Below are 14,098 nucleotides of genomic sequence, written 5' to 3'. Positions count from 1 at the left end.
AGAAGGAAACAGATCTCAGGTCAGCGGCGTCCTGCGCCCTAGTTCACCGTCCAGAACATCAGGAAAGTCGGGACCAGAAATAACACCTCTTACCTGCCTCTGAGACTCGTACAGAATACGATCCATGGTGTTCAGGAGCGTCATCTTCTGGTAGAAGTTCAACACTGTCTCCTTCGAGAGCTACGACGCAACGGAGGAAACAAAGCATTAAATATTGACCGTTAAAACGGCCAGTACACAAGAGATAAAGCCGAACAAAACATCCTGAAATCATACGATAACAGACGAGGCGGAGGAAAAGGACACCGTGCCACATGCGCCATTTATCTCATTTCCAGCGGCTTTGTTTTTGTTTTTTTCTGCTCACTTTCTTTGGAACTTCCTTTCCATTTTTATACCCGGACCTACGTACGAAATAAGCTCCTGCTGCGTGATGGTTGCCATGGTTACAGCTCAGCACACGTATTTTCAAATGCTGCGTGAAAGCATGTTCTAACTTTTCCCTTTTTTTCCCCCCGCTCTGTTTAGAGCACTATAGCAAACAATAGTACGCAAAGTGGTGTGCAAAAATTTGTGCACCCCGGTCAACATTTCATTTCATTTACAGTGAACGAAACCGTGAGCAGATGATTAACTGATATCCGAAAGAGGCGTCAAGTTAAAGATAAAACATTCTTTTCAAACCTTAGCAGCCGTGATGTGAAAACTACTGAGGCTTTATTTCGGAGCGTGACGACGCGCTGACACTGGAGACTCCTTCCCTAACGGCTGCTTACATGTCTCACTGAAAACTTATTAATAATGGCATGTTTTAGTCCATGAATTATTAATTATCCTTAATTATTTCTGATGATTAATGATTTTTGCCATTAAACGTCAGCAGATACTGTACAAGCTGTTACTATAGCAACAATGCCATATCAATATAAACCTGTGTTCTGAATGAAAGACTCACAAATTTATTATGACTGGAGAATGATTTATAAATGAATATCACAATGTCACTATTTTGTCTTTACACGTGTGTGTGTGTGTGTGTGTGTGTGTGTAATTTGTCTGGGTGCACGTGAACAGTGTAGAACATTTCAGCTACTGACCTGTGGATCCTCAGAAGGGTTGATGATCTGGCCCCGTCTGTCCATGACTCGGTACACTGGGATTCCTGAGATCACGTTGGGTTGGATGAACTCCAGGTGATCGATGAACTCCGCGGAGGCGCCGGGGAACTGAGGCTTCTCCAAGGACGAATCAAACGACTGCTGGCACTGAGCTCCCTATCAGAGAAGATTAGCAGGTTGTGTGCATCAGAATTAAAGATGCTTCATAACAATCTGTTCTAAAAAAAAAAAAAAAAACTCATTTCCATACATTCTAGACTTCATTAGACTGAAAAACTCTCAATTTCTTGAAATTGACATATACAGGTACAACCTTTACGGCTTCTAAAGCATATACAAGATCAGTGTCACGGCTGCCTCTATATATAACCTCAACCGGCATTAAGCAACTCAGGCTAGAAAATATTCCTACAGCAGAGTTTTATTCATAGGTTCATTTATTATTGATAACATAATTGGATCTGACGGATCTCCGTGAAAAGACCTTACAGGCGCACTAAAGCTCCACTGAAGAACGACAGATGTGCAGAGTGAGGACTACTGAACACAGATGAGTGAGGACTACTGAACACAGACGAGTTAACATTAACATAACTGCGATGCATGACACACTGAAGTAATCAACTATACAGGCAGTTCTCGGTGCCGATCCCACCAGACCTTTTAGACTGTGCCGTGTATACCACATGTATGACGCTTCTTAAATCCGTGTTCTGATTGGTTCGAACAGCGGTGTTGATTTGTCCGCTGATTAGATGGAGCACCGGCTGTCATTTAAAAAATGCTGATCCTTTTCCCATTCCCCACCCCCCACCCCCCCTTGGAAGAAGTCTCCAGTGTTTGGGATGGTCAGTAAATTTCTCAGTCTTCAGAAAAATGATTTCAGTTTTGCCCTAACATTATACATTTTAATACATGAAAATATTTCTGATGTTTAGAAGGAATAAAACACTTCAGGATGTTGTTGTGGAAGTTTTGATTGTCGAGAGACGTGAAGTATAAAGTGTCACACTGGTACACGTGAGCAAGAGTATAAAGGTTCATGATTTATTTGTACTGCTGCTGCGCAACAGGACCCAACGCTCCTCGTGTAGCATGAGCGAGGAAGGGCCCTGATAAGCTGTTACACTGAGCTTTTAAAAACATGATTCAAACAGAATCTGAAGAAAGGAAAACATCTACAATTGGCTAGATGGACAACGACTGATCATCTCCTGATTAGGGTTGCAAAATTCTGGGAATTTTCAAGGCTGGAAACTGATCAGGATAATCTTACCATTACCAAAGTCTACCTATGCCCCTTTTCCACCAAAAAGAACCGGGTGCTGGTTCAGAGCTAGTGCTGGTTCAAAGTTGGTTCCACTGGCGAACCTTCTAAGAACCGGTTTGTCTTTCCACCGGCTAGAGAGCCATCACAGAGCCGAGTCTGACGTCACTGTATACGTGTCATGTTACACAGCAACGTTAGCGCAGCAGCGGCAAACACAAACACATCAACAATGGTGGATGTTGCTTTACTGTTAATGCTCATGGCTTTGTGAACCTACATTAACACCCAAACGTGGCGAATCCAACGTGGACGTGCAGCTTCATGTAATCTGTTTAAACGGAGGTTGTTATCGAGAAAGTACATAACGTTATTTTATCATTAACACACAAAAAAGTTAGCCTTAGCATGTAGCTAACTACTATCACGTGTGCTAATAATTGATTATATTGCAGTAAAGTAAAAGTGTATTAAACATTGGTATACTTAAGGTACATTACCAAATGCGCTAACAGTAGCCCCGACCCCAGCTCCTGTCGCAAGTGGTTCTTAAGTCTAGACCAGCAACGTTTTGGTGCTACTTAAGAACCACTTTTCCTGGTTCAGATCCGGTGCTTTGGCTGTCGAAAAAGAAAGAACTGGTTCTAAATTATTCTCTGGCTCCGAACCAGCACTCAAACTGCCTCGGTGGAAAAGGGGCACTAGAGTTCTTTATGAGCCGACTCGTCTCCAGCTCATAAGTTTATACAAACAATCACAAGTGATAACGATTTCTACTCAAAACCAACGTCTAGTCCTGCACACAGAAGGTCAGAACTTGAACAGCTTCTTAGTAAAAATTTCCAACACAATGTGCTGTTATGTGAAAATAATCGACTTCTGAGGGGTAACAGTAACTCCGCTCCATCACACAACAATATTGATGAGCGTTTGATTCCTTACACAGACAGAACGCTGGATTGACTTGTGTCTATATAAGTTTTATCCACCTTACATACATATAGGGCAGTGGTGGTTCAAACGGTTAAAGGTGGGGTGCGAAATGCTGGTATGTTTGAGAAATGCTTCAGAAAACTGAGTCGGGACGACAAACAAAAAAACGTGTAGCCAATGAGCAGAAAGGGGCGTGTCCAGAGAGAGTGTTCAGTGCGCATGTGTGACATTAGTAGAAAGCGATTGAAACATTGACATGGCGGATACCTGCCATTACCTCTGCCTCGGGTTCTAGGTGTTGAACGTCGTCTTCCTCGTGAAACAGGGCTAAACACACAGTACTACAAAAACACATTTGACCTGTATTACCATACAGTAGTATTACTCATTGAGTTCATTTATTGATAAAAATATCCCCTCAGCCAGCTGGTGCCGCCATAATAGTTGCCTGGGTTACGTATGTATGTGTGGGGCGGAGCTATCAAAACGGGGGTGACACCCATTTGGGTTAGGGGCGTGTTTGTTTTGGTGATTTCAAATGTCAACATTGGCTTTCAAACATCGTGCACCCCACCTTTAAGGCTTTAAGCCCCAGAACTGCCAAGCTGCTTCTGTTGGGCCCTTGAGCGAGGCCCTTAACCCTTAATGCTCAAGAGGTGTTGTATCATAACTGACCTTGTGCTCTAACCCCAACTTCACTGTGCTATAATGTATATTGTTAATAAAAACCAGTCAGTCCTAAATAATGTAAAGGTCTGACAATACACTCATACAGACCTTGAGTGACCTCACAGTGAGATTATTTAGTCTGTTTACACAAAAACAACCCCGGAAGTGTTGAAAAGAAACACTCAGAAGTTTCTTTCTACTGAAAGAAAGCCGATAGGTTCACGCCCCTTGAAATCAACCAATAAGCGCAGGCGACAGGTGACGAGCACCTTGGTAACGTAAAACGCGCATGCGCATTACAGCCGGCGTTCACTTTTATTTGCTAACCTTGTCTACGCAGTGCTACAAAATGCTACCTGTATTTCAACAAGAAAGATAATAAAGCTTCACTTTCATAATGAAATACTGAGACTATAAAACACACACACACACACACACACACACACACACACACACACACACACACACACACAGAGACAGAGCAGTTATTAAATACTAAGCTGATACATGAGGCTTACATTAAGGCGAAAAGCTCTTTGCTGCAAGACTCGAGATGTTTTCAGAGCTGCTTGTTGTCGAATCGCACTCACACCAATTCCCCAAAGTCTCTGCATGTTTCTCACAGCCGCCATGTTTCCCTCTGAACGTCCTCAATTTCGTCTGGCTGGTCACTTCAGTGTGGAGCAAAGTGCGCCCTCTACAGGACAGGATGAACTGAGAGCCAGATTTATATTTATTTATATTTATATAGATATCAGAATCAGAATCATTGGCCAAGTGTGTTCACACACAAGGAATTTGGATCAAGTCAAGAAGCTTTAATTGTCATTTAAACCATATATAGCTGTTGCAGTACACAGTGAAATGAGACAACGTTTCTCCAGGATCATGTTGCTACGTATTTATGGCTTATCCATAAGGGTTAAGGGTCTTGCTCAGGGGCCCAGCAGTGGCAGCTTGGTGGACCTTGGTTCGAACTCGTGACTCGCCGATCAGTAGTCCAATGCCTTAACCACTAGGCTACCACATCCCACATCCTACATCCAACAAACACAGAGCTAAGGACTTAGTAAGTAGTCCAGGGCATCTGAGCAACCTGATGCAAACAGTGCAGGACAAAAGACAGTGTAAACAAACAATACAAGACTTTACACAAACGACAATAAACATAAGACAAAATTCATAGAACAAAAGATTATTATAAAGAATAATATAAAGATTAAAATAATACAAAATTCAAGATTATTATTAGATATATTTACATGTGTTTGTATTTATCCCCAATGAGCAAGTCTGAGGTTACTGAGGTGACTGTGGTGAGGAAAAACTCCCTTGAATGGTAAAGGAAGAAACCTTGAGAGGAACCAGACTCAAAGGGGAACCTCATCCTCATATGGGTGACACCGGAGGGTGTGATTATAAATATACACAAAAGACAATACACAAAAACAGCACAGCAACAGGTTCCAGCTGTTTGTGACTCTCAAAACTACAGACATAAATAACACTATACTATACATTTAGCTTGCACTATACAAGACAAGACAATACAGACAAGTTTATACAATAGACAGTATGAGTATTAAATATGAATACAGAATATATGACAGATCAGTTATGTACATAACGTGTGAGAAGTGAATGGTAGTGCAAATAACAGTATTGTGCAATATTATGCTTTTTGTACAATATACAGCAGCAGTGTGTGTAACATACACTGATGATGTAATGACTGACAGTTATGAAGCAGGGAATATAATTATGGTGAGTTGTTAATCAGGGTGATTGTCTGGGGAAAGAAACTGTTCATGTGTCTGGCAGTTTTGGGAAACAAAGTTCTGTAGCACCTGCCAGAAGGGAGGAGCTGAAAGAGGTCGTGTCCAGGGTGTGAAGGGTCAGTAATGATTTTTCCTGCCCGGTTTCTGGTTCTTGTGTCGTACATGTCCCAAGGAGTGGGCAGGGGAGCACAAATTATTTTTCTCTGCTGTTTTAACTGTGTGTTGCAGTCTGTTCCTGTCATGTTTTGTTGCTGCTCCAAACCAAATGGTGTTGGATGTGCACAGGACAGATTGTCAAGGTGTTGCAGAATGTAATGCAGCCCAATGTTGATCATCCACCAATCTGTTTGCTCGGTAGGCAAACTGTAGGGGATCCAGCAGCTGTTCTGTAACAGTCTTTAGGTGGGCCAATACCAGCTGCTTAAAGGTCTTCATGACTACAGATATCAGAGCGACAGGCCTGTAGTCATTCAATCAAGCGATGGAGGGTTTCTCGGGGACCAGGATGATTGTGGAGAATTCAAAGCAAGAGGGGACCTCACATAGCACCAGTGATCTGTTGAAGATATGGGTGAAGATAGGTGACAGTTGGTCAGCACATGCTTTGAGACAGGAAAGGGGAGACACAGTCTGGGACAGAAGCTTTCCTTGTCTTCTGTCTCTGAAAGAGCCGATTCACATCCTCTACACAAATTGTGAGCACAACTTGAGTGCTGGGAGGAGTTGCTAAAAGGGGTTCCCAGAGGTGTGATGGGACACTCAGTGTTTTCAAACCTGCAGCTTCTTTTGGCTATTTTGAACTCTTTTGTCAGTAGGTTCCTGGCCTCCTTATACAGGGCTTTGTCCTCCCCTCTGTTGGCATCTTCCTTGACATGTCAAAGTTTTTTCAGTTTGGCTGTAAAACCATGGATTGTTGTTACTGAAATTGCAGTAGGTTTTGGTTGGCACACACACTTCTTCACAAAAACTGATGTAAGATGTCACGGTGTCAATCAGTTCATCCAGGCGGTCAGTTCCAGCCTCAAAGATACTTCATTCAGTGCAGTCAAAACGGTCTTTGCCTCACTGGTCCATCTCTTCACTGTTTTGACTACAGGCTTAGCAGATTTTAGTTTCTGCCTCTATGTTGGTATAAGATGAACCAAGCAGTGATCCAAGGCTGCCTGGGGTACAGAGCGATATGCTTGAATTGTGCAGCAGTAATCCAGTATATTTTTCTCTCTTGTGGGACAATTAATATGCTGTCTGTATTTTGAAAGTTGAAGTGTTAGTTTTGCTCTGTTAAAGCTCACTCACTCACTCATTTTCTACCGCTTATCCGAACTATCTCGGGTCACGGGGAGCCTGTGCCTATCTCAGGCGTCATCGGGCATCAAGGCAGGATACACCCTGGACGGAGTGCCAACCCACCACAGGGCACACACACACACTCTCATTCACTCACGCAATCACACACTACAGACAATTTTTTTCCAGAGATGCCAATCAACCTACCATGCATGTCTTTGGACCGGGGGAGGAAACCGGAGTACCCGGAGGAAACCCCCGAGGCACGGGGAGAACATGCAAACTCCACACACACAAGGCGGAGGCGGGAATCGAACCCCCAACCCTGGAGGTGTGAGGCGAACGTGCTAACCACTAAGCCACCGTGCCCCCCTCTGTTAAAGCTAATAAAGATAATAAAAAGAGAATCCATATATTTTTGCTCCAAGCCGGATATTTGGTTTGCCAGGTTTTGCAGTGCAACACTCACGTTGGTCTGCGGTTGGATGTAAACACTAATCAGAATGAATGAGAAACTTTTCTTCAGTGAATAAAAGGGTTTACAGTTTATGAACAGTGATTCCAAGTATTTATTCAGCATTGTGACATCTGTACACTAACGTTGGTGTAAGTGGAAGCCTGAGAGAAATAATCCCCTGCCTGGGATTGGGTGACTGAGCCAAGTTTTGGTAAAACAGAGCATGCAAAGTCTTTGTTTGTTCTGTTAAGAATAGTCACTTTGTTCATTTTGTTTGCCAATAATAATAATAATAATAATAATAATAATAATAATAATAATAATAATAATAATAATACTTTATTTATAAAGCACTTTAAAACAGCTAAAGCTGAATACATATAATAAAATACACAATAATAAAATAATTAAATAGTAACAAAATAAAATAATAACAGTAATAATTCAGAATGAAACAAAAACCAGTAAATAGAAATATGTTTTCAACTGTTTTTTAAACAAGGAAACAGTGGGTTCCTGTCTGGTGTGCAGAGGCAAGTTGTTCCATAGCCTAGGAGCAGCAACAGCGAAGGTTCAGCCTCCTCTAAGCTTCCTCTTTAATCTTTTGGTGTCAAGAAGCATTTGATCAGCTGACCTAAGCAAACAGGCAGGACTGTAGGGGTGAAGCAGTTCAGTAAGATATGTCGGGGTCTGACCATTTAAAGATTTAAAAACAAATAATAGCACTTTATACTAAACCCTATAATACAATGGCAGCCAGTGAAGTAAGGCTAAAATTGGTGTTATATGATCATATCACGCAGACGCGCAGCAGTATTTTGGACTAATCGAAGGCGAGATAGAAAGACTGGCTAAGACCAATATATGGTGCATTACAGTAATCCAGTCTAGATGTAAAAAAAGGCATGGTCTCAAATTGTTGCCTGGACACAAAAGATTTTATTTTTGCCAGGCGCCTTTGGTGAAAAAAGATGGACTTCACAAATGCACTAATTTGGCTATCCAATTTAAGATCAACATCCATATTAAAGTTAGATACCACAGGTCTAACATAGGATGCCAAAGGACCTAGGTCAACAGGGGGTTGACCAACAGGGTATGCTATATACTACTACTACTACCAGGGCTCTCAAGTTTTGAAGACAGGCAAGCATGACATCAGCACCCCACCCAAAAAAAAAAAAAAAAAAAACAATAATGAGGGAGTTGTTGTGTTTGATAAGGATCGCTGACCGCAATGTAACCAAATACAAAGTATTAGTTTAATTTCCATTTCTTAATTTGTGTGTGTGTGTGTGTGTGTGTGTGAGAGAGAGAATGAAATTATGACTGGTGTTGTTTATTGAAGTGTTTGTTGCCTTTTTGGACTCCTTTATCATTTGTAATGTTGCTCCCATTTAAAACAGCTCGGCTCAATTCCAGACATTCTTAGGGTCATGATTGTTGCGTGTTGAAGTTTTGTTCAAACCGACCATCGAAAATACCCTCGCTAATGAATGTTTTTTTTTCTTTCATTGGTTGTTGCGTTAAATCTTACCCAAATAGTGCTATTTTCTGAATGGCTATTGTGTAGCCTCTTTTTTTTTGATTGGCTGATAAGTGTCAGGGGAGACTAAGCGATGCAGACAGATACATTTTGGGTTCTGCGGCATATTAAATATATGATAAATAGTCAAAAAAGTCAGTCGTGACTGTCAGTCTCAATGCGTTACACTTGACAGCCCTGTTACTATTATTATTACTACTACTACTACTACTACTACTACTACTACTACTAATAATAATAATAATAATAATAATAATAATAATAATATACTATTATTGAAAACATTACAGAGTAATTGCTTATATATTTTATACAGTAATTCGTATTTAAATATGAAAGAATGCCATTATATAAATATGTATACAGTGTTTATGATTCTACTCCGAGTCTAACGTCATAGTCGTCATCAATGAGCGCCCCAAACGATGACGATTGAAATGTGCGACAAACACTTGCTGTACTGCAGAGCGCCACGATGGAGCCGGACATCAGCAGTACAGTTTTAAGGGAGTTTGGCAGCGAACAGGGTTTATTATCCAAACCTGACGGTTCCGCGACGTTTATGCAAGGTGTATATTTTTCTTGTTTTATTAAGTAACACACGTGTCTAATCTGAGTAACAGTTTATTACTACAGAATTATGAAGCTGTTATTAAATGACCATGTAGGATTAACTGCTCTGTTTTTCCTCCTGTGCTGACAGGAGACACCAGTGTGTTAGTAGGTGTGTATGGACCTGCTGAGGTTAAAGTCAACAAGGAGATCTATGATCGAGCAACTCTGGAGGTTCTGATCCAGCCCAAAGCCGGCATGCCGAGTACGTGTGTGTGTGTGTGTGTGTGTGTGTGTGTGTGTGTGTGTGTGTGTGTGTGTGTGTGTGTTTGTATTTGTATTTGTATTTGTATGTGTGTGTGTGTATATATATCTGTGTGTGATCTGTATTTGTATTTGTGTGTATATATGTATACGTTTATTTTTTGTGTTTATTTGTGTATGTGTGTGTGATCTGTATGTGTATTTGTGTGTATATCTGTGTATAACTGTATATGTGTATTTGTGTGTGTGTGTGTGTATATCTGTATACGTTTATTTGTGTGTGTGTGTGTGTGTGTATATCTGTATTTGTGTGTGTATTTGTGTGTATATATCTGTGTGTGTGAATTTGTGTGTGTATATCTGTATATGCATTTTTGTGTTTGTGTGTATTTGTGTGTGTGTGTGTTTGTGTGTATATCTGTGTGTTTGTGTGTATTTGTGTGTGTGTGTGTGTGTGTATCTGTATGTGTATATCTGTATTTGTGTTTGTGTGTGTGTGTGTATCTGTATGTGTGTATCTGTATGTGTGTATTTGTGTGTGTGTGTGTGTTTGTGTGTATATCTGTGTTTGTGTGTATTTGTGTGTGTGTGTGTGTGTATCTGTATGTGTATATCTGTATTTGTGTTTGTGTGTGTGTGTGTATCTGTATGTGTGTATCTGTATGTGTGTATTTGTGTTTGTGTGTGTGTGTGTGTGTGTGTGTGTGTGTGTGTGTGTGTGTGTGTGTACGTTCATAAAGTATCAGATTCAGTGCCTTCACATAGATCCAAGAAAATTCAACAAAATTATGAACAAACGAGTGATAAACCCAATATCATTATTTAGATTATAATTCGTATAAGAAAAAGCAGCAAAAAAGGTGAAAAAAAAAAATCAAGAATGCAAAGATCACACAAAAAATTGGCAATTTATAACAAAAGGTAATGTGACAAAGTTATGATAAGTTAATATATATACAGATATGTTTACTCCTAGGTAACTGCAGCAATAAAAATATATTTCTTACAGTTACTGAAATGTCACAAGCTACAGAAAAGTGAGGGATTTTTTTAAATACTTTATTTCAAGCAGCCATCTTAAAAGTAGAATTCTCCACAGTGAATAATTTGTCACTTCTCACATCCGGCACATGAGAAACATGACCAAAAGTGTGTGCACTCATTATATTTGAATTAATTGATCACGTTAAGCTACTTCATATGAAGTGATTGTGATTCCATCTTCTCACCTCACGGTGGCAATCACATACAGGCTACATTCCGTTGAGCATCTCTTCAGTAAATGTTCTCATTACCTGCGTCCTCAGGTGTCCGGGAGCGCACGAGAGAGAAGTGTGTGCGGGGGACGTGTGAAGCTGCTCTGCTGTCCACGCTTCATCCTCGCTCCTCCCTGACGCTAGTCCTGCAGGTGGTGCACGATGATGGATCGGTATCCTTACCATCTTATCTTCATCCCTGAGCTTTTTAACCTGATGTGTTTGTGGTTTATAAAGATACACATGGGGTGTAGCAGGGAGCGCTATATACACTCACTGTCCACTGAAGGTCTTATTACACATTCATGCAAAGATCCAGTTAGCCAGTCATGTGGCAGCAGTGCAATGCAGAAACAGGGCAAGAGTTGTATCTATTGGTCACCAAGTGGACAACATATCAAAGCTTGTGGTGTGTTGGCTAAACAACAAAAGAGCACATCGGGCTCTGAGTTTATTGCTCTGTTTTGGCTCCTAGTAGACCATCACAAAGAGAGTTCAAGATGATTATTCAGAAGATGGTTTTGTAAGTCCTTATCTGGTGCTCAGCTGTTAGCGTGCTGTCTGAACGGTGCCTGCATGGCGCTGATGGACGCCGGGCTGCCCATGAGCCGCTTGTTCTGCGGAGTCACGTGTGCCATCGACGCCGAGGGACAAATCATCACAGACCCCACCGCTCAGCAGGAAAAGGTGCAAGACTTTTTTCTTTGCTCTCGTTTCAGGTCAACAAGTTCATTCACCGTTTCCTCACCGTTTCAGTGTCACACTGAACGATCTGCCGTTACACTCATCTATCTTTATCTATTTTAGGAAAGTCGAGCCCTGTTGACTTTTGCCATCGATAGCAAAGAGCACAATGTCATGATGTCATCAACCAAAGGTTCTTTCTCAGTGAACGAGGTAAGTGAGTATGCATTTTGGTCATTCAGTGCTGCGTCTGTGTAGAACACTGCCAACATGTCCGCAAATTTTGCATATTATTTAAGCCTATTTTTTGCATGTTTTTTTGTTGAACGCTTGTATGACAAATACACCAAAAGAGCAGTGTTTCTCCAGTTAATCTCATTAGTAATGAGTCCACCTTAATCTTTGGTTCCTGTATTAGTAAAAAAAGAATATTTTGAGTTTATTTGTGTGAAATATATTTATTAGGAATGTACCAAAAGTTTAGTTCATTAAAAATTTTTTTTAAGAAAAAAGTTCGCTGTGTAGAAACATTCTGTTTTATATAGACACAGCAAGTGAAGCTTCGGCGGAGAAATTACAAACAGCAGCTTTTAAAGTCCCCCACTAAATAGCTTCTTGGTTGGGATTTGCTTCTGGATGTAGGTGTATTTCTTCCTTCTCCGAATCAGGAAGTGAGTGTAATGATGAGTTGAACTGTTGGACTGACTTAATTGACAGCCAGAAGTGTTTGTCCCTCACAGAATCTAAACAAACTGCTAACGAGTTACACACTGCTACTGTAGACCTAATGCTACAAGACCAACTCCGGGGGCAGGGCATGTTTACTTCTAGAGTGCGTTTAATTGGACGATCACGACTCAGGATGGTTGTTTAAATGATTAAAGGTGGGGTGCACGATGTTTGAAAGCCAATGTTGACATTTTGAAATCACCAAAACAAACACACCCCTAACCCAAATGGGTGTCACCCCTGTTTTGATAGCACCACCCCACACATACATACATAACCCAGGCAACTATTATGGCGGAACCTGCTGGGGCAGCTGGCCGAGGGGGTATTTTTATCAATAAATGAACTGAATGGGTAAAACTATGGTAATACAAATGTGTTTTTGTAGTACTGTGTGTTGTACCGTGAAAGGTTTAGCTTCATTTCACACAGAAGACAACGTTCAACACCTAGAACCCAAGGCAGAGGTAACGGCAGGTATCCGCCATGTCAATGTTTCAATCGCTTTCTGCTAATGTCACACATGCGCACTGAACACTCTCTCTGCTGCATATTGACAAGACACGCCCCTTTCTGCTCATTGGCTACATGTTTGTTTTATTTGTCGGCCCAACTCCGTTTTCTGAAGCATTGTTGCTTACTTTTTGATGTTTATTTTTTCAAAATGTATTTACTTCAGTAAAAAGAAGTATTTTTAGAATTATTCTTACAGTAGATATTGTTTGACCGAAGGTGCCAATACTTATTAAGTTAACTACTCCTGTGTAGTTCACTGTTTTCACTGTAGGAGTTCATTGTTTAAATCTTTTCTTTTCCGCACAGATGCAGCAGTGTATAGCAGTGAGCCAGAAGGCGTCCGAGCGGATCTTCCAGTTTTATAGGGATTCTGTGAAGCGACGATACTCCAAAATATTATGAAATATTATAATATTGTTCTTTCTGATTTATTTTTCTGATTTCTTTTTTTTTTATATTAAATCAACAATTCAACATGCTTGCTGTTTAATTTGCTTGGAGAAAGTTCCAGTATCAAAGCTTGACAAAGATGATTAAAGTCAGAATGGTAACGATAACAATAAGTCACCAAACTCAGTCATGACAACAGTCACTGTTTACCTCTAACTACAAATCCTCAGGCATTATTTTTTACACAACTATTGATCCAGAGTTCAGCAAACTGATGAAATGTCTTGACATGGTTGTGTTCATTTCCTCAAATAATTAAATTGGATGGATGGATGGATGGAGAGGGAAAAATATAAAGAGAGATGGATGGATGGATGAAACAATGGACAGAGAGACGGATAGATAAAGAGACTGATGGATATATAAAGAGAAAATAATAGATCGAGGGGTGGGTGGGGGGATGGATGAATAGATAAAAATAGATCTATATATAGAGATCGACAGATGGATAGATAAAAATAGATTGATCTATATATAAAGATGGATGCATGGATGGATGGATGGATAGATAGATAGATAGATAGATAATTTATCCCTGCATCACCTTGACTTTTTCCTGGCACTTGACCATCATTATGTAGCTGAGTGTGTT

General features: G+C 40.6%; 2 protein-coding genes across 2 annotated transcripts in view; one reads left to right on the top strand and one right to left on the bottom strand.

Moving 5' to 3' along the window:
* The window catches only part of bckdha (branched chain keto acid dehydrogenase E1 subunit alpha), a 9,507-nt gene extending 4,856 nt beyond the window's left edge, over positions 1 to 4,651 (bottom strand). Inside the window, exons 1-3 of the mRNA XM_060877464.1 lie at positions 4,506 to 4,651; positions 1,098 to 1,274; positions 94 to 180 (exon numbers count right to left, since the gene is read on the bottom strand). Of these exons, the coding sequence (XP_060733447.1) occupies positions 94 to 180; positions 1,098 to 1,274; positions 4,506 to 4,619 (378 nt within the window). The 5' untranslated portion in view covers positions 4,620 to 4,651. The remainder of the gene's footprint in view (positions 1 to 93; positions 181 to 1,097; positions 1,275 to 4,505) is intronic.
* Positions 4,652 to 9,491: 4,840 nt separating this feature from the next.
* exosc5 (exosome component 5) lies at positions 9,492 to 13,530 on the top strand. Its single transcript, XM_060877463.1, has 6 exons — positions 9,492 to 9,624; positions 9,759 to 9,872; positions 11,179 to 11,300; positions 11,674 to 11,814; positions 11,935 to 12,024; positions 13,363 to 13,530. Exons 1-6 carry the CDS (start codon positions 9,531 to 9,533, stop codon positions 13,456 to 13,458), a joined length of 657 nt encoding a protein of 218 aa, XP_060733446.1. The 5' UTR covers positions 9,492 to 9,530; the 3' UTR covers positions 13,459 to 13,530.
* Positions 13,531 to 14,098: the final 568 nt, after the last annotated feature.

Source organism: Tachysurus vachellii, chromosome 9, assembly GCF_030014155.1.
Source record: "Tachysurus vachellii isolate PV-2020 chromosome 9, HZAU_Pvac_v1, whole genome shotgun sequence".
Taxonomy (NCBI): Eukaryota; Metazoa; Chordata; class Actinopteri; order Siluriformes; family Bagridae; genus Tachysurus; species Tachysurus vachellii.
The sequence above is the reverse complement of the archived record's forward strand: the minus strand, read 5'-3'. Positions and strand labels throughout refer to the sequence as shown.

What these genes read in the sequence shown, in the direction of transcription:
- exosc5 (XM_060877463.1), top strand. Translation starts at nt 9,531, where the DNA reads ATGGAGCCGGACATCAGCAGTACAGTTTTAAGGGAGTTTGGCAGCGAA. An exon ending in TTCCGCGACGTTTATGCAAG is followed by an intron (nt 9,625 to 9,758) that starts GTGTATATTTTT and finishes CTGTGCTGACAG; the next exon opens with GAGACACCAGTGTGTTAGTA. An exon ending in TGGTGCACGATGATGGATCG is followed by an intron (nt 11,301 to 11,673) that starts GTATCCTTACCA and finishes TCTGGTGCTCAG; the next exon opens with CTGTTAGCGTGCTGTCTGAA.